At 33.7% G+C, this 21,329-nt stretch overlaps 1 protein-coding gene across 1 annotated transcript in view; it reads right to left on the minus strand.

Moving 5' to 3' along the window:
* LOC148942752 (haloacid dehalogenase-like hydrolase domain-containing 5) overlaps positions 1 to 21,329 on the minus strand; it is a 106,072-nt gene that overhangs the window by 56,213 nt on the left and 28,530 nt on the right. Inside the window, exon 3 of the mRNA XM_089102167.1 lies at positions 984 to 1,187. Within this exon, the coding sequence (XP_088958293.1) occupies positions 984 to 1,187 (204 nt within the window). The remainder of the gene's footprint in view (positions 1 to 983; positions 1,188 to 21,329) is intronic.

The raw sequence follows: 21,329 nt of genomic DNA on the forward strand, positions 1-21,329 counted from the left end.
TGTAGCACTCTACCAATAAGACTGGCGCTAATAGAGGTATCATCTTTAAGGAAAAAGGTATCATCTTTGAGGGTCTGCAAAGGGCTTAACATTGAATTTTCGCCAAAAACTAGCAAAAAAAAGGCATTGAGGGGTATATTCATTTTATTTGTAGGTCATTTATTTGAATTATTCAATATTTACCGTGCCCCCCCCCAGGATGTTCCAACTTGTGTCTATGTCCAGTAGTTAGTTGCCAAAGTTAGAACTTCCCCCAGCCCTTCCCTAGGTAAACTCATTGTAGATAGATCTTTCGCACGAAAGCCCAATTGGGCCATGGTGACATACTTAAAACAAGAGAAAAAATACACAAACAAAAGGTAAACTGAAAAAACGCTAAAACTGGTTACGGTATGTAAGAAAATCATTACAGTACCTCATACCTACCCGGACGAATTTTCCAATATAATTTATATTTAACTAACACATATTTTCAAAGTTTTCAAAATCGAATCCCTCCCCCCGACCTCCCTACCAAATGTTTCTAAGCACAACTCCCTACATTTTATTAAAACAAGGAACATATGGTAAGCAAATAGCACAGTGATTCCTATACATCTCTGCAAAGTATTTCCTATACGTCTTTGCAAAGTGTAATGTAGCACTCTACTTTTATTAAAACCGGTTTACCCATAAATTGAATTGACAAAGTCGAGAATCAAAAAAAGCATGGAAAATATATAATATGGGCCATATATTTGGATAAGTTCAGGTTAAGTTAAAATTAAATTTGCACCAAAAACGATTATTATTAGAAAGAGCATAAAAAACCATCGAGTGGTATTTTCACTTTATTCGTAGGTCATTTATGGGATTATTTAATATTTACCTACCTTCCAATAAAATACGGACAAGTAAAAGGTCCAAAATTCAAAAACAAAACACTGTGTGCGTTATGAAAATTGATAAAAATAGAGAAAAAAAAACAAAGAAAGAAAGAGTACCACAGAAGCTCTTCTTTTACAGTCCACTGCGTCAAGTGAAGGAAAGGCTGCCCTAATGCTATCAATAGTAGACACTTTAGTGAATCCAAGGTTCTCAGCAATGTCCAAAATTGGTCCTTGACCACAGACTAGAACATGATGATCGTGATACTGACTGAACATTCTTAAAGGAGAATGGCCCATCACAACTTGATCTTCAGTTATCTAAAAATACCAATTCGAAAAATGTAAAAATAAAGCAACATGAAGATAAGAAGAAGTCAGGAGTTTTGCGTCATTGAAAGACTCTTCATGCTAGTAGCTTGCCTAAACAGTAGACTTGACAAATACATCATAAGCAAATACTAAGTGAATGCACTCTTTCTTTTTCCAAAGTAGGTGCCTCTCCTAAACTTCAATTGTTAAAATAAGTCAATCAATGGCCAATTACAAAGCGACATATTTGAATATTGGAGAAAAATTAACCTGATCATCAATTCCGAAATAATCATAAAAAAACGCTAATGTCATGCATCAAGACTAAACCTGGGAGGGACGGGATTTTCACGACTGACCCGCTCATAGGTGAGAATGGAAAGAAATACAGACTTTTGGTAATTAGACGAAATAAACGGTCTTTAATACTATGGCATACTTCATGGTTATCCAATTTCCACTGCAACGAAAAAGATAATTGAGAAACAAATTCATTTTTTATAATCAATTTGAGCCTAACATTTTTCGAGAACACATTCTTTACCAAGGCCTTCCACTGAATTGGAGTCCAAGAGAACTTCCCAACCTATGGAACTTCCCTGGATTGGACTGAGCTGTTTTTTTTTCTTTTTTTAGCAAATAAGGACTAGAATCATTTTCATAGCTTGACATAGAAATTTCACAGCTTGGACTTAAATCGTTTTCACACCAAGTCGGGACTAAGCTTGTCTTTGAACCAAATTAAATAAAAAAAAACGAGTTTTTTCCAACTGAAAGTAAGGAGTAACATTAAAACTTCAAATGAATAGAACTTATTAGGTATATAAAGGGGGTTGCCCCATCCTCAACACCTCACTCTTTACACTAAAGTTTTTTTAGTATTTTTAAAAAACCGTCTTATTGTTCTAATTCTGTTTCAGGAATCATTATTGAAGAATTGGGACAAAATTCAAACTTTAGCGTAAAGAGCACGGTGTTGACGAGGGGGCAATCCCCTTTATATACGTAATAATTTCTGTTGGTTTTAAGTTTTAATGTTACTCCTTACTTTCAGTTGAAAAAATTTGTTTTTCTAATTTAATTTCTGTTTGTTTTTTAAATAAAGCCAGGAAATCTTACCCCACCTCCACGGAGAAACCCCCTCCCCACGGAAATTTCCTCAAGACAATTCAATCCCGGTGAAAATTTACCCCGGACAATTACTCTTAACCACTCCCCGCGTAAAATTGAGACGGAAAAGAGAAAAAAGACATATAAAACGAATTTGGTATAGGAATTCTGGCAAATTCCCCCAGTGTATAATTCCCACTGACAAGTTCAATCCCTGGAAACTTCCCTCCTTACGGAAAATTCCCCCTTAGAAAACCCCCCATAAGAAAATTTGCCCCCACCCACCCGAAAATGTATGCCTAAATCCCATTAACATATACTATGCGCAAACAATGGGAACATTTTATAAGTTAGACATTTCCCCTGGGGCTGTGAGAGGGGGGGATCATGCTATGCCCAAAGGCGTAGTTATTGAGTCTTTCAACTATGATGAACAAAATGGCTATGTTTAAATTTTGATCGGACGATTTTGGGGAAAAAGGGGTGTGGAAGGGGGCCTAGTTGCCCTCCAATTGTTTTGTCACTAAAAATTGCAATAGAAATTTTAATTTTCGTTCGATCTTCTGTTAACGCTAGGTCGATACGATCACCCCTGAAAAAAAAAAAAAAAAAAAAAAAAAAAAAAAAAAACACGCATCCGTTATCTTTCTTCTGACAAAAGAGACAAATTCCACATTTTTGAAGATAGGAGCTTGAAACTTCTATAGTAGGGTTCTCTGATTCACGAATCTGATGGATTTCATTGAGATCACTTGACTTTTAGGGGCTGCTTCCCTCTTTTTTCAAAAATCAGGAAAATTGTCTCAGGCTCGTAATCTTTGATGGGTAAAACTAAACCTAATGAAATGTATATATTTGAAATCAACATAAATAGCCAATACTTTTGATATATCTATTGGTATAAAAATTATGGTTTTTAGAGTTTCGTTTACTATTGAGCCGGATCGCTCCTTACTCACAGTTCGTTACCACGAACTGTTTAATCAGGACTTGCGTGGACTGAGGACTTAGTTAGATTTTAATCGAACAAGGATTTAGCTAGTTTTCACATTGTGCCTGGACTTACCTTATTTTCGACGAATTGGGCTTGATTTGTGTCTACATAGAATGAGGCGCTCATTTTTACACAGAAATAAGACTTAGCTTGTTTTTGCACTGAGTCAAGACTTCCATAGGATCCAGATTACTCAAGTCTTTACTTAAATAAGAACTATGTTCGTTTTCGCAACTCATCGAGACTTAGCTCTTCTTTTTTTTTCAGTGGGTCAACCCAGAGCTTGTACTTAATTGGTTTTTACACCGAGTCAAGAACTACTACTGATTTAAGTCACCGTCTAGCTACTGCCCGCCCTGTCCAGTGTTTGAAAATGAGACAGGGTATTCTGCTGAATACATTGCCTGAACCGGATGGGTTGAAAAAACTAATAGCTGCCAAAATCATACCTGGGGGGAGGGTTTAGCCATCTGGAAATATGAAGTTCCGACCGTGGCGCAAGAAATCATTCCTTGAGGAACAATCCAAGGTAGAAAGATCTTGTCTTGCTAGAACAGGTTCTTAATATCAAGTACTGAACCGGATGGGTTGAAAAAACTAATAGCTGCCAGAATCATACCTGGGGGGAGGGTTTAGCCATCTGGACATATGAAGTTCCGACCGTGGCGCAAGAAATCATTCCTTGAGGAACAATCCAAGGTAGAAAGAACTTTTCTTGCTAGAACAGGTTCTTAATATCAAGTACTGTTCGCGGCACATGACTGGCGAGTGATTCTTCCCTCTCTTGCGAGGGATTTGTGTTGCCTGGTGGAGATGTTCCAAAGCTAGCAGAAAGGGATTCATAGAATTTGGGAGGGGGGTCAATGGCGGATACCTTGATACTATCAAGGAAGACTCTTCTTGACGGAGAAAAAAAAGAGATAGAAAAAAGGAGATATATATTAAAAGGAGATATAGATATATATTAAAATATTAAAATTTTTGTAGTTGTTTGATGTTTGAAGTTGTCGTAGAAACTTCAAAACAGGCACATTCAATTGGAAATTCGAAGGGCTAGTACCCTTTTTAATAATCGAAAGTGATTGGGGGGCAACTACTCCCCCCCCCCGCCCATCATTCCCCCAAACACATTCAATCAAAATTTTGAAATAGCAATTTTGTTCAGCATAGTTGATTTCAAGAGAGAAAATATGTTTTTGAGAAGGACAGTCCCCCACAACCCTCAGGCCAAAGGTTTTAAGTTATGCCCTGGGGGCATATAAGGTTTTTATATAAGGCGTTGTCGCAGAAACTTCAACAAGGCTCATTCGATTGGAAATTCAAAGGAATAGTGCCCTTTTCAATAGTCGAAAGTGATTGGAGGGCAACTAGCCCCCCCCCCCGCCCATTATTCCCCCAAACCCATCCAATCAAAATTTTGAGATAGCCATATTGTTTAGCGTATTTGATTTCTTGATAAAAAAAATATGTTTCTGAGGAGGAGACTGCCCCACTACCCTCAGGGCAAGGAATTTAAGTTATGCCCTGGGGTCATATAATGTTTTCAAGGAAGGCGTAGTCGTAGAAACTTCAAAAAAGGCTCATTCGATTGGAAATTCAAAGAGCTAGTGCCCGTTTTAATAGTCGAAAGTGATCGAAGGATAACTAGTCTTCCCCCCTCAGGCCCACCATTCCGATGCTGGCAAAATATACTATGAATTATTTTTTCCTTAAGAGCAGGGCACTTCATATGGAAGGGGTCGTCGTAGAAACTTCAAAAGGAGCTCATTCGATTGGAAATTGAGAGTTTTAGTGCCCTTTTTAATCGTCGAAAGTGATTGGAGGGCACCCCCCCCCCCCCCCCCCACGCCCATCATTGCCCCAAAAACATCCAAATAGAAAATATATTTTTGAGGAGGACACTCCCCCACAACCCTCAGGGCAAGGGTTTTAAGTTATGCCCTGGGGCAAAATGTATTATTTATTTTTTCTTCTCCATACCCAGACACTTCGTATCAAAGGACTTGTCGTAGAAACTTCGAAAAGGGCTCATTCGATTGGATATTGGAGTGGCTAGTGCCCTTTTTAATAGTCAAAAGTGATTGGAGGGCAACTCGCCGCCCCCCCCCCCTCCATGCCCATCATTCCCCCAAACACATCCAATCAAAATTTTGAAATAGCCATTTTGTTCAGCGTAGATGATTTCCAGATAGAAAATATGTTTTTGAGGTTGACAATCCCCTACAAATCTCGGGGCAAGGGTTTTAAGTTATGCCCTGGGGCCATATAAGGTTTTTATAGAAGGCATTGTCGAAGAAACTTCAAAAAAGGCTCGTTCGATTTGATATTCAAAGGGCTAGAGCCCTTTTTAATAGTCGAAAGTGATTGGAGGGCAACTTGCCCCCCCCCCTCGCCCATCATTTTCCCATACACATCCCATCAAAATTTTGAGATAGCCATTTTGTTCAGCCTAGTTGATTACCAGATAGAAAATATGTTTTTGAGGAGGAAACTCCCCCACAGCCCTCAGGAAAAGGGTTGTAAGTTATGCCCTGGGGTTAAACATGGTTTTAAAGAAGGCGTTGTCGTAGAAACTTCAAAAAAACCTCATTCGATTGGACATTCAAAGGCATATAGGTAAAGAACTAGAACAAAGGCATATAGGTAAAGAAAGACTATTAAAAAGGGCTAGTGCCCTTTTTAATAGTCGAAAGTGATTGGAGGGCAACTACCCCCCCCCCCAATGCCTATCATTCCCCCAAACACATCCAATCAAAATTTTGAGATAGCCATTTTGTTCAGCGTAGTTGATTTCCAGATAGAAAATATGTTTTTGAGGAGGAAAATCCCCAAAAAATCTCGGGGCAAGGGTTTTAAGTTAGGCCCTGAAGGCATATAACAACGATGTTGGCACAATATACTGTGAATTATTTTTTACTTTAGAGCAGGGCACTTCATGTGGAAGGGGTCGTCGTAGAAACTTCAAAAGAAGCTCATTCGATTGGAAATTAAGAGTTCTAGTGCCCTTTTTAATTGTCGAAAGTGATTGGAGGGCAACCACCCCAGTAGAGTAGTACCTACCATTTTGCTAGAAGCTATAGGAAAACATTTCTATAGAAGCTCTAAACCTTTTCAAAGAGTGTGAGTAGCCCCTCGCATCTAGGTAATACTTCTATAGAAGCTCTACACCTTTTCAAAGAGATTCAGAATTTCTAGTAGTTACAGGTCATCACACTCTTTGCCAAGAGGAACGTGTATAACTTGATTGGCGATTAGGATTTGAATATAAGGAATGGTTTTCACTACATTCATATTTAATTGTTCTAGTAGGTTTTTTTTTTTAAAAAATTGGCTATTTGTGTATTGGTTTTCAATAATATAAATATTAATGCATTTTAAAATGGTAATAAATTATTGATTTTAATAGAGTTGCGAATTTTTTTTTTTGATAACTTTTCTATTATAACTTTTCTTTTATTATAAGCTTAAAATGTAAATTGCTATAAATTATTAAATAGCTTAATTGAAAAGTAACGATAGAATGACATTGTGACTTGACCGAGCTTTACCTCGCCGATGTGGTCTGTATAATACGTATGTAACTTTTTAAAAATATTGTCATTTTAAAAAGAACGGGCTGAAAAGTGTTAAGCGGGGGGTGGGGGGCCTAGAGGGGTGAGTGGCACGAGGGGTCAGTTACAGAGGATCCAGGAGCACGGAGGGATTTCGGTTAGACACGGGTTCAGGTCCAAGGGGGGTTCAGGTGCACGGGGGGTATCCCTTTTTTTTTTAGTAAATCGGGCTCCCTGTTTTCAAAATCCCTTTTTCTTCTGAGGCTTGGAGCATTTGGTGACTAGATATTAAACGTAATGAAATTTAGCACGGAGGTTCAGTTGTACAGGGGTTTCAGTTACATGGGGGTTCTTTGTGTTAAATAAGTAGTTTTTGTATCTTTTAAAAGAACTTTACGGGGATTGGGAGACTCAGTTGCCTAATTCCGTGTGATTTTTATTTACTTGATTCTCATTAAAATCGAAATTTTTTTGTTAAATAAGTAGTTTTTGTATCTTTTAAAAGAGCTTTACGGGGATTGAGAGACTCAGTTGACTAATTCCTTGTGATTTTTTTTTACTTGTGTGTCATTAAAAACGTAATTTTTTTGTTAAATAAGTAGTTTTTTTATCTTTTAAAAGATCTTTAAGGGGATTGAGAGACTCTGTTGCCTAATTCCGTGTGATTTTTATTTACTTGAAGCTCATTAAAAACGAAAATTTTGTGTTATATAAGTAGTGTTTGTGTCTTTTAAAAGATCTTTATGTGTATTTAGAGACTCAGTTGCCTAATTCTGTGTGATTTTTATTTACTTGTTGGTCATTAAAAACGAAATTTTTATGTTATATAAGTAGTTTTTTTATCTTTTAAAATAGCTTTACGGTGATTGAGAGACTCAGTTGCATAAGTCCGTGTGATTTTTCTTTACTTGATGGTCATTAAAAACGAAATGTTATTGTTAAATAAGTAGTTTTTGTATCTTTTAAAAGATCTGTACGGGGATTGAGAGACTCAGTTGCCTAATTCCGTGTGATTTTTCCTTACTTGTTTGTCATTAAAAACGAAATTTTTGTGTTAAATAAGTAGTTTTTGTATATTTTAAAAGATCTTTACGGGGATTGAGAGACTCAGTTGCCTAATTCCGTGTGATTTTTCTTTACTTGATGGTCATTAAAAACGAAATTTTTATTTTAAATAAGTAGTTTTTGTATCTTTTAAAAGAGCTTTACGGGGATTGAGAGACTCATTTACCAAATTCCGTGTGATTTTTCTTTTCTTGGTTGTCTTTAAAAACGAAATTTTTGTGTTAAATAATTAGTTTTTGTATCTTTTAATAGAGCTTTAAGGGGTTTGAGAGACTCAGTTGCCTTATTCCGTGTGGTTTTTCATTAATTTGTTGTAATTAAAAAATAAATTTTAGTGTTAAATAAGTAGTTTTTCTATATTTTAAAAGATCTTTAAGGGGTTTGAGAGACTCAGGTGCCTGTTTCCGAGAGGTTTTTCTTTACTTGGTTGTCGTTAAAAACGAATTTTTTGTTTTAAATAAGTAGTTTTTGCCTCTTTTAAAAGAGCTTTTAGGGGTTTGAGAGACTCAGTTGCCTAATTCCGTGTGGTGTTTCTTTACTTGGTAGTCATTAAAAACAAAATTTTCGTGTTAAATAAGTAGTTTTTGTATCTTTTAAAAGAGCTTTAAGGGGTTTGAGAGACTCAGATGCCTGTTTCCGTGTGGTTTTCTTTACTTGGTGGTCATTAAAAACTAAATTTTTGTGTTAAATAAGTAGTTTTTTGTATCTTTTAAAAGAGCTTTAAGGGGTTTGAGAGACTCTGTAATGCACTAGTTTTTCAGTAAAGACACTCAATATCCTAAAAGTGTTTAATTCAAAATTTTTTAGAACTTAGAAATTTCTCAACTTTTTATTTATTTCTTTCTTTCTATACATAACTCAAAATGTCAAAATATGCTTACAGTTCTAACAATTGCGCTCTATGATTGGTCAGAGACACGATGTGACTTTCCCACTGGCATTCTATGACCGGTTATTGACAGCGCTCTGTGATTGGTCAGAGACACGATGTGACTTTCCCACTGGTATTCTATGACTGGTTATTGACACAACCTAATCTATTGCATGTATTAAATCAGTATTTTTTACGCAGTGGAACGATAAACACATAAGTCATATCTTTAAAAAAAAAAGTGAAGATGGAACATTTTAATAAAGTGTGTTTACATAACAAGGTTATTGTAGCATTGAATGCCGACAAAAAGAAATATTTAAACTTTGAAACAAGTACAGGTGGTAGCACTATTGGAAATGTATGCATGCATTGTCATGACAGTAAGGAATTAAATTTCTTTGGAATACCGAAAAAATTCAACTCTTATGTTGGTGGTTATGCGAGATTGAGATCTCCAGAGATGATTGCACTCAAAGAGAATGCCAACATAAAAATAATCATTGATGATAGAGGACAACTCCTTGCTACTGTTGCAGGTAACACATTACCTACTGATACATCCAATCGTCACCTTTCAGGTATTAGCATTCAACGGAAGATCAATAAAAGAAAGGCCTACTCTTCTACTAATATCGTAAACCATATCTTGTCTACGTGCCGAAACTGTTACCTGTGTAAAAATAATGTGATAATAGACGATGAAATTGCAATAAAAATAAAAAGGGCATTGTCAGAAAATATCACGATGGAATATAAATATGAATCGATGAAAAACAAAGCACCAGCAAACGTTACTGCCATTGGTCAAACAGTCATTGAACCAAATAATACCAAAGACGAAAAGCATATTGAACCTTTTGATGAGACACCAGTAAAAATTGTGTATGACTCAAAATGGAATAATGATTATTCTACTGATTACGAACTAAGAGAAGACAATAGCTATAATATCAAGAGAGAATATGGTGAACTATTTTATGGAACAGATTCAAAATGTCCAAAGTTAATTGTTGATATTAATAATGTATCATAATATATTTATTGTATTAATATTCTACATAGCATTATTTCATTAAAAATATATTTTGCATTACATTGCTATGTGTTCATTATTTTTAGAGTAAGCTAGCATATCAAACGTTTAGAATGTCTAATAAAACGTCGGAGATGTAAGAAAAGGAATTTGCATACATCTATTGTCAGACACATGGGGACAAATTTTTCTTGAATTCACCTCCTGGATAAATAAAAAGACATTTCATTCAAGAAATTATGACGAAACTCTAAGTAAGCTACAAACTCTGTCTTGAAGTTACCTCATGGATACACAATGCAGAAATTTCATTTAAGAAATTATCAAAAATTGTAAGTAAGTAGCAAATTCTTTCAAAAATATGTTAATACGTTTAAGCAATAAATATCTTTAAGCCTAACCCGTCTTTATTCTTTAGAATAGTTTTCTTCATTTCATTAAATTATGAAGAAATTGTAAGTAAGTAACAATAGCTTTCTTGAATTCGCTTCCTGGACACAATACAGATATTTAATTCAAGAAATAATAATAAAATCGCAAGTAAGTAATAAAGTCTTTATTGTTTTCCCCTCTTGGATACACAATACTGAAATTTCATTCAAGAAATTATGAAGGAATTCTAAATAGGTAACACACTCATGTTACCTCATGGATACACAATGCAGAAATTTCATTTAAGAAATTATCAAAAATTTTAAGTAAGTAGCAAATTCTTTCTTGAATTCGCCTCCTGGGTAAATAAAAAGACAGTTCATTAAAGAAATTATGAAAAAATTGTAAGTAAGTAGCAAATTCTTTCTTGAATTTACCTGCTGAATAAACAAAAAAAAAAGACATTTCATTCGAGAAATTATGAAAAAATTCCAAGTAAGTAACAAACTCTTTATTGTTTTCATGACTTAGATACACGTTGTGGAAATTTAATTCAAGAAAGTATGAAAAAATTCTAAGTAAGTAGAAATTTCTTTCTTTAAGTAAACTATTTGATACAAAAGACTGTAATTAAAATAAAGAATTTATGAAAAAAAAACACTGTCTTTCTTTAAGTATTCTAATGGATACACTATAAGGAAATTTAATTCAATTATTTGTTAAAATATTGCAATTGCGTAAAAAACTCTGATCTTTTCATAATCTGTGATCTCCCTTAAATATAATTCATTCAAGAAATTATGAAAAAATCGAAAGTAATTACCTTTTTTTCTCTTTATCAAAAACAATTTTCACCGAGCTACAAGATGTAAAAATTTAATTCAAGAAATTAGGAAAAAATTCTCATTAAGCAACTATTTCTTTCTTGAAGTCAACTCATGGATACGCAATATGGAAATTTCATTCAAGAATTTCTTGACTTAGATAAACGATGTAGAAATTTTATTCAAGAAATTATGAAAAATTCTCAGTAAGTAACAATTTCTTTCTTGAAGTCATCTCTTGGATACACACTGCGGAAATCTAACTCAAGAAATTATGAAAATATTTGTAAGTAAGTAACAAACTCTTTATTGATTTCACATCTTGGATATACATTACAGATAATTCATTCAATAAATTATGAAAAAAATCGCAAGTAAGTAACTTTTTTTCTATTTATCACAAACAATTTTCACTTAGATAAATTATGTAGAAATTTAATTCAAGAAATTATTGAAAAATTCTCAGTAAGTAACAATTTCATTCTTGAAGTCAACTCTTGGATACGCAATACGGAAATTTGATTCAAGAAATTATGAAAAAATTGTAACTAAGTAGCAAATTCTTTCTTGAATTTACCTGCTGGACAAACAAAAAAGAAATTTAGTTCAAGAAATTATGACAATATTCTAAGTAAGTAACAAAATCTTTATTGTTTTCACGAGTTAGATATACGACCTAAAAATTTAATTCAAGAAATTATTAAAAAATTCTCATTCTAAGTAGCAAATTCTTTATTTAATTAACCTTTTGGATAAACAAAAAAAAAAAAAAAGACATTTCGTTCAAGAAATTATGACAAAATTCTAATTAAGTAAAAAACTTTATTTTTTTCACGAGTTATATATAAGATGTATAAATTAAATTAATGAAATTATGAAAAAAATTCTCAGTAAGTAACCATTTCTTTCTTGAAGTTAACTCTTGGATACACAATACTGAAATTTAATTCAAGAAATTATGAAAATATTTGTAAGTAAGTAACAAACTCTTTATTAATTTCACCTCTTGGATATACACTACATATACTAAAATAAAGAAATTATGAAACAATCTCAAGTTAGTAGCTTTTTTTTTCTATATCACACAAACTTTTCACTTAGCCACAAGTTGTGGGAAAATTTAATTCACTAAACTATGAAACAATTTTAAGGAAGTAAAAATCTATTTGTTTTATTCAAATCTTGGATACACACAATACGGTAATTTCTTTCAAGAAATTATAAAAAATATTTGTAAGTAAGTAACAAGCTCTTTATTGATTTCACCTCTTGAATATACAGTACAGATACTTCATTCAAGAAACGTGATTAAACACGTTTTGAAACTACATGCTATTTGTATGCCTTTCCTTGGCACCTTTCCAAACGAACAGGGATTCTCCACTGGTTCCTACACATTGCAAAAAGTGAGCAGTACGAAAACTCCACGTTTTCAACCAGACTGGTTTTTCAGGGACCACGACGGAGAGCTAGTCAAATTCGCCAGAGCTTTATTTCATTTGTGTAAGGTTCATTTCCACGAAGGCTCGGGCGGCCACGAAACTACGACTAACAAAACCTTAAAAAAATGAAATTAAGCTAGGTCGAATTTGAATATCTCTCCGTATTTGCCCCTAAAAAACCCGTCTGGCTGAACACGTGGAGTTTTAGTACTGCTCACTTTTTTGCAATGTGTAGGAATCAGTGGGGACTCCCTGTTCGTGTGGAGAGGTGCCAAGGAAAGGCATACAAATAGCATGTAGTTTCAAAACGTGTTTAATCACGTTTCTTGAATGAAGTATCTGTACTGTATATTCAAGAGGTGAAATCAATAAAGAGCTTGTTACTTACTTACAAATATTTTTTATAATTTCTTGAAAGAAATTTCCGTATTGTGTGTATCCAAGAGTTGACTTCAAGAAAGAAATTGTTACTTACTGAAAATTTTTTCATAATTTCTTGAATTAAATTTCCCACATCGTGTAGCTAAGTGAACATTATTTGTGATAAAGAAAAAAAAGCTACTTACTTGCGATTTTTTCATAATTTCTTGAATGAAGTATCTGCACTGTATATCCAAGAGGTGAAATTAATAAATAGTTTGTTACTTACTTACAAATATTTTCATAATTTATTGAATGAAATTTCCGTATTGTGTATCCACGAGTTAACTTCAAGAAAGAAATGGTTACTTAATGAGAATTTTTTTCATAATTTAATTAATTTAATTTATACATCGTATAAATAAATCGTGAAAAAAATAAAGTTTTTTACTTACTGATAATTTTGTCATAATTTATTTAACCAAATGTCTTTTTTTTTTTTTTTTGTTTATCCAAAATTTTAAATAAATAAATAAATTGCTAAATAGAATTAGAAATTTTTAAAAAATTCTTTTAATAAAATTCTATGTCGTTTATATAAATAGTTAAAAAAAAAAATATTTTTTTAATTACTTAGAATTTTGTCATAATTTCTTGAAGGAAATTTCTTTTTTTGTTTGTCCAGCAGGTAAATTCAAGAAAGAATTTGCTACTTAGTTACAATTTTTTCATAATTTCTTGAATCAAATTTCCGTATTGCGTATCCAAGAGTTTACTTCAAGAAAGATATTGTTACTTACTGAGAATTTTTAAATAATTTCATGAATTAAATTTCTACATCATTTATCTAAGTGAAAATTTTATGTTATACAGAGAGAAAAAAGTTACTTACTTGTGATTTTTTAACTATTTATTTAATGAAGTATCTTTACTGTATATCAAAGATTTGAAATCAATAAAGAGTTTGTTACTTAATTACACATATTTTCATAATTTCTTGAATGGAATTTATGAATTGTGCATCCAAGAGACGACTTCAAGAAAGAAATAGTTACTTACTGAGAATTTTTTCATAATTTATAGAATCAAATTTCTACATCGTGTATCTAAGTCATGAAATTCTTGAATGAAATTTACGTATTGTGTATCCATTATTTTAATAAAATAAATAATTTTTTAATTACTTATAATTTTTTTCATAATTTCTTGAATTAAATTTCTACATCGTGTATCTAAGTGAAAATTGTTTTTGATAAAGAGAAAAAAAAAGTTACTTACTTGCGATTTTTTCATAATTTCTTGAATGATGTATCTGTACTGTATATCCAAGAGGTGAAAACAAAAAGAGTTTGTTACTTACTTATAAATATTTTCATAATTTCTTTAATGAAATTTATGTATTGTGTATCCAAGATTTGACTTCAAGAAAGAAATTGTTTATTTTAATAATTTCTTTAATTAAATTTCAGTATTGTGTATACAAGAGTTGACTTCAAGAAAGAAATTGATAATTACTGAGAATTTTTTCATAATTTCTTGAATTAAATTTCCACAACGTGTATCTAAGTCATGAAAACAATAAAGAGTTTTTTACTTACTTTGAATTTTGTCATAATTTATAGAATGAAATGTCTTTTTTTTTTGTTTATCCAGCAGGTAAATTCAAGAAAGAATTTGCTACTTACTTACAATTTTTTCATAATGTCTTTAATGAATTGTCTTTTTTATTTACCCCGGAGGTGAATTCAAGAAAGAATTTGCTATTTACTTGAAATTTTTGAGAATTTTTTAAATGTAATTTCTGCATTGTGTATCAATGAAGTAAAACGATTGTGTTAACTAGATAGAATTACTTCATAATTTATTTAATGAAATTTCAGTATTTTTTATCCATTATTGGAAAACAATAAATACTTTATTACTTACTTGCGATTTTATTATTATTTCTTGAATTAAATATCTGTATTGTGTCCAGGAAGCAAATTCAAGAAAGCTATTGTTACTTACTTACAATTTCTTCATAATTTAATGAATTGAATAAAACTATTCTAAAGAATAAAGACGGGTTAGGCTTAAAGATATTTATTGCTTAAAAGTATTAACATATTTTTGAAAGAATTTGCTACTTACTTACAATTTTTGATAATTTCTTAAATGAAATTTCTGCATTGTGTATCCATGATGTAACTTCAATACAGAGTTTGTAGCTTACTTAGAGTTTCGTCATAATTTCTTGAATGAAATGTCTTTTTTTATTTATCCAGGAGGTGAATTCAAGAAAAAATTTGTCCCCATGTGTCTGACAATAGATGTATGCAAATTCCTTTTCTTACATCTCCGACGTTTTATTAGACATTCTAAACGTTTGATATGCTAGCTTACTCTAAAAATAATGAACACATAACAATGTAATGCAAAATATATTTTTAATGAAATAATGCTATGTAGAATATTAATACAATAAATATATTATGATACATTATTAATAACAACAATTAACTTTGGACATTTTGAATCTGTTCCATAAAATAGTTCACCATGTTGTCTCTTGATATTATAGCTATTGTCTTCTCTTAGTTCGTAATCAGTAGAATAATCATTATTCCATTTTGAGTCATACACAATTTTTACTGGTGTCTCATCAAAAGGTTCAATATGCTTTTCGTCTTTGGTATTATTTGGTTCAATGACTGTTTGACCAATGGCAGTAACGTTTGCTGGTGTTTTGTTTTTCATCGATTCATCTTTATATTCCATCGTGATATTTTCTGACAATGCCCTTTTTATTTTTCTGGCAATTTCACTGTCTATTATCACATTATTTTTACACAGGTAACAGTTTCGGCACGTAGACAAGATATGGTTTACGATATTAGTAGAAGAGTAGGCATTTCTTTTATTGATCGTCCGTTGAATGCTAATACCTGAAAGGTGACGATTGGATGTATCAGTAGGTAATGTGTTACCTGCAACAGTAGCAAGGAGTTGTCCTCTATCATCAATGATTATTTTTATGTTGGCATTCTCTTTGAGTGCAATCATCTCTGGAGATCTCAATCTCGCATAACCACCAACATAAGAGTTGAATTTTTTCGGTATTCCAAAGAAATTTAATTCCTTACTGTCATGACAATGCATGCATACATTTCCAATAGTGCTACCACCTGTACTTGTTTCAAAGTTTAAATATTTCTCTTTGTCGGCATTCAATGCTACAATAACCTTGTTATGTAAACACACTTTATTAAAATGTTCCATCTTCACTTTTTTTTAAAAGATATGACTTATGTGTTTATCGTTCCACTGCGTAAAAAATACTGATTTAATACATGCAATAGATTAGGTTGTGTCAATAAAAAGTCATAGAATACCAGTGGTAAAGTAACATAGTTTATCTGAACAATCACATAGCGCTGTCAATAAACTGTCATAGAATGCCAGTGGGAAAGTCACATCGTGTCTCTGACCAATCATAGAGCGCAATTGTTAGAACTTTAAGCATATTTTGACATTTTAAGTTATGTACAGAAAGAAAAAAATAAATAAAAAGTTGAAAAATTTCGAAGTTTTAAAAAAGTTTGAATTAAACACTTTTAGGATATTGAGTGTCTTTACTGAAAAACTTGTGAATTACAGAGTCTCTCAAACCCCTTAAAGCTCTTTTAAAAGATACAAAAACTACTTATTTAACACAAAAATTTCGTTTTTAATGACCACCAAGTAAAGAAAAACCACACGGAAACAGGCATCTGAGTCTCTCAAACCCCTTAAAGCTCTTTTAAAAGATACAAAAACTACTTATATAACACTAAAATTTATTTTTTAATGACAACCAAGTAAAGAAAAACCACAAGGAATTAGGCAACTGAGTCTCTCAAACCCCTTAAAGCTCTTTTAAAAGATGAAAAAACTACTTATTTAACACAAACATTTCGTTTATAAAGAACACCAAGTAAACAAAAACCACACGGAAACAGGCATCTGAGTCTCTCAAACCCCTTAAAGCTCTTTTATAAGATAGAAAAAACTACTTATTTAACACTAAAATTTAGTTTTTAATGACTACCAAGTAAGGAAAAACCACACGGAATTAGGCAACTGAGTCTCTCAAACCCCGTAAAGCTCTTTTAAAAGAAACAAAAAATAATTATTTAAACCAAAATTTTCATTTTTAACGACCACCACGTAAAGAAAAATCAAACGGAATTGGGCAACTGTGTCTCTCAATCCCCGTAAAGATCTTTTAAAAGATACAAAAACTAATTATATAACAACAAAATTTCGTTTTTAATGACCATCAAGTAAAGAAAAATCACACGGAATTAGGCAACTGAGTCTCTCAATCCCCGTAAAGCTCTTTTAAAAGATACAAAAACTACTTATTTAACACAAAAATTTCGTTTTTATTGACAACCAAGTAAGGAAAAATCACACGGAAGTAGGCAACTGAGTCTCTCAATCCCCGTAAAGATCTTTTAAAAGATACAAAAACTACTAATTAAAAAATAAAATTTCGTTTTTAATGAACATCAAGTAAAGAAAAATCACACGGAATTAGGCAACTGAGTCTCTCAATCCCCGTAAAGCTCTTTTAAAATATAAAAATACTACTTATTTAACAAAAAAATTTCGTTTTTAATGACCATCAAGTAAAGAAAAATCACACAGAATTAGGCAACTGAGTCTCTCAATCCCCATAAAGCTCTTTTAAAAGACACAAAAACTACTTATTTAACAAAAAATTTTCGTTTTTATTTACCTACATGTAAATAAAAATCACACGGACTTAGGCAACTGAGTCTCTCAAACCCCGTAAAGATCTTTTAAAAGATACAAAAACTAGTTATGTAACAAAAAAATTTCGATTTTAATGACCATCAATTAAATAAAAATCACACGGAATTAGGCAACTGAGTCTCTCAATCCCCGTAAAGCTATTTTAAAAGATACAAAAACTACTTATTTAACACAAAAATTTCGTTTTTAATGAGCATCAAGTAAAGAAAAATCACACGGAATTAGGCAACTGAGTCTCTCAATCCCCGTAAAGTTCTTTTAAAAGATACAAACACTACTTATTTAACAAACAGAACCCCCATGTAACTGAACCCCTGTATAACTGAAACCCCTGTACAACTGAACCTCCGTGCTAAATTTCATTACGTTTAATATCTAGTCACCAACTGCTCCAAGCCTCAGAAGAAAAAGGGATTTTGAAAACAGGGAGCCCGATTTACGAAAAAAAAAAGGGATACCCCCCGTGCAACTGAACCCCCCTTGTAACTGAACCCGTGTATAACCGAAATCCCTCCGTGCAACTGTATCCTCTTTAACTGAACCCTCGTGCAACTCACCCCTCTATGCAACCCACCCCCTCATAACAATTTTCAGCCATTTCTTTTTAAATTGACAATATTTTTCAAACGTTACTTACGTATTATACAGACCACATCGGCTAGGTAAAGCTAGGTCAAGTCACAATGTCATTCTATCTTTACTTTTCAATTAAGCTATTGAATACTTTCTAGCACTGTCCCTTGTAAGCGTCTACGCAAATATCTTTTCGCAAATATCTTTTCGCAAAAAAAAAATTCGCAAATCTCGTAAACTAAAGAAGTAATTACCCTTTTCAAATGTATTACTCGTTCTATTAATGAAACCCATGAAACGAATAGCCAAGTTTTTAAAAAAAAAACCTACTAATCAACTTACAGATGAATTGTAGTGAAAACCATTCCTTTTATTCAAATCCTAATCACCAATCAAGTTATACACGTTCCTCTTGGCAAAGAGTGTGATGACCTGTAACTACTAGAAATTCTGAATCTCTTTGAAAAGGTGTAGAGCTTCTATAGAAGTATTACCTAGATGCGAGGGGCTACTCACACTCTTTGAAAAGGTGTAGAGCTTCTATAGAAATGTTTTCCTATAGCTTCAAGCAAAATGGTAGGTACTACTCTACTCACCCCCCACGCCCATCATTGCTCCAAAAACATCCAAGTAGAAAATATATTTTTGAGGAGGACACTCCTCCACAACCCTCAGGACAAGGGTTTTAAGTTATGCCCTGGGGCACAATGTATTATTTATTTTTTCTTCTCCATACCCAGGCACTTCGTATCGAAGGAGTTGTCGTAGAAACTTCGAAAAGGGTTCATTCGATTGGATATTGGAGTGGCTAGTGCCCTTTTTAATAGTCGAAAGTGATTGGAGGGCAACTAGCCCCCCAGGCCCATCATTCCCCCAAACACATCTAATCAAAATTTTGAGATAGCCATTTTGTTCAGCGTAGTTGATTTCAAGATAGAAAATATGTTTTTGAGGAGGACACTCCTCTATAAACCCTTGCCTCGGGGCAAGGGTTTTAAGTTATGCCCTGGGGGCATATACGGTTTTCATAGAAGGCATTGTCGAAGAAACTTCAAAAAACGCCCATTCGATTGGAAATTCAAAGGGCTAGTGCCCTTTTTAATAGTCAATAGTGACTGGAGGGCAACTAATCCCCCTCTCACGCCCACCTTTTCCCCGAATACATCCAATCAAAATTTTGATGTAGCCACAATATTCAACGTAGTTTTAAGTTCTGTAAATTAGGTCTTCGAGGATGACAACCCCCTCATAGCCCTCAGGACAAAGGTTGTAAGTTATGCCCTGGGGGCATATAAAGTTTTTATAGAACGCGTTGTCGTAAAAACTTCATAAAGGACTCATTCGATTTGAAATTGAAATGGCTAGTGCCCTTTTTAATCGTCGAAAGTAATTTGAAGACAACTAACGACCCTTCCACGCCCACCATTTCCCCAAACACATCCAATCAAAATTTTTAGATAGTAATTTTGTTCCACGCAGTTAAAGTTCAGGAAATTATACCTTTGAGCAGGACACTCCCTCCACAGTCTTCTGGGCAAGGGTTATAAGTTATACCCTGGGGACATAAAACTTTTTATTGAAATCTTTGTCGTAGAAACTTGAAAAAGGGCTCATTCGATTTGAAATCAAAAGGCCTAGTGCCCTTTTTAATAGTCGAAAGTTATTTGAGGGCAACTAGCCCCTCTCTCTCGCCCACCTTTTCCCCAAACACATCCAATCAAAATTTTTAGATAGCCATTTTGTTCAGTGTTGTGGATTTGCAGATAGAAATTGTGTTTTTGAGGATGACACTCCCCCACAGCCCTTGGGGCAAAGGTTGTAAATTATGCCCCGGGTGCATATAAGCTTTTTATACAACGCGTCGTCATAGAAACTTCAAAAAGGTCTCATTCGTTTAGAAATTGAAATGGCTAGTGTCCTTTTTAATAGTCGAAATTGATTGAAGATCATCGCTAAAGAACTGTAGAACTTACATATCAGCTGAGCTTGGGAAAGCAGACCACAGGCTTGTGTGTGCTGAAGTCCATCACCGCCTTCAAGGACAACGATCGGAAAGAAGGCCAGTTACTGCAGATATTAGGAAACTCCAGGAGCCAAATACTCGCCTGAAATCGAGTAATGCGACATCAAATGGCTTCGAGCACACTTAGTACACTTAGCAGCAGTGAAGACGCCTGGAAGTATTTTAAATCGAAGACAAGCGAAGCAGCACAATTGGTGCTTGGCAAGAGAGGTTTGCCAAAGAAATTTTGGCTAACAAATGAAACACCGGAGGTTATAGAGCGAAGACGGAGGGCAAGAATCCTTGGGGACATGGTCACTTATCGGAGGCTTAATGGAGTACGAAACCGTCTCATTCACCGGGACCGAACTCAGTTTGTTACAAAGAAAGCTGATGAAATTGAATTAGAAGCAATAAAAGAAAGACGTGGGTAGCCTCTTTAAGCATCTGCGAGATCTTACGGAAGATAAAACTCCTATATTAGGGTCTGTCCTATCCCTGGATGGGACACTTGTCTCTGATGAGGGCACTTGTCTTTACAGGTGGAAGGACCACTTCTGCTCGCTCTTAAATAATACTAGCCCGTCTATCTCTCCAAATAATAGTCCCAGCCAATCTACCAGTCAAAGGCTTGAAGCAGATGTTCCTCCATGCGAGCCTTTTAGCCCCTCAGAAATTAGAAACGCAGTTAAAAAGCTCAAGAATAACAAAGCTGCTGGCATCTGTGGCTTAAGCTCTGAACTGCTGAAATATGCTAGTCCTACAATGCTCCTGTTTTCTCAACACTCTGTTCTCCACAATTTGGCAAACTGAGATAATTCCTGAATATTGCCGGAAAGTCGTCATCATCCCCTTATGGAAAAGGAAAGGCTACAGAAAGGACTGTTCAAATTACCGTGGAATAACTCTGCTTTCAGTTCCAGGAAAACTTTTCTCAATGGTCCTGCTGGATTGTTGTCGGAATATAGCTCGTGGGATTCGGTGACTTGAACAAGCTGCTTTTACGACGAACCGTTCCACTATCGAGTAGATTTTCACGATTAGATATATAATAGAGAAAGCCACGGAGTCCCGCCAGAAGGCTTTTTTTGTCTTCGTTGACTTCCGTGCTGTGTTCAACTCAGTGGACCGAGAGGCACTTTGGAAGATTTTAA

The sequence above is a fragment of the Artemia sp. Qi Xiang Cuo genome, chromosome 16 (genome assembly GCF_049724085.1).
Source record: "Artemia sp. Qi Xiang Cuo chromosome 16, ASM4972408v1, whole genome shotgun sequence".
In the NCBI taxonomy this organism is placed as follows: domain Eukaryota; kingdom Metazoa; phylum Arthropoda; class Branchiopoda; order Anostraca; family Artemiidae; genus Artemia; species Artemia sp. Qi Xiang Cuo.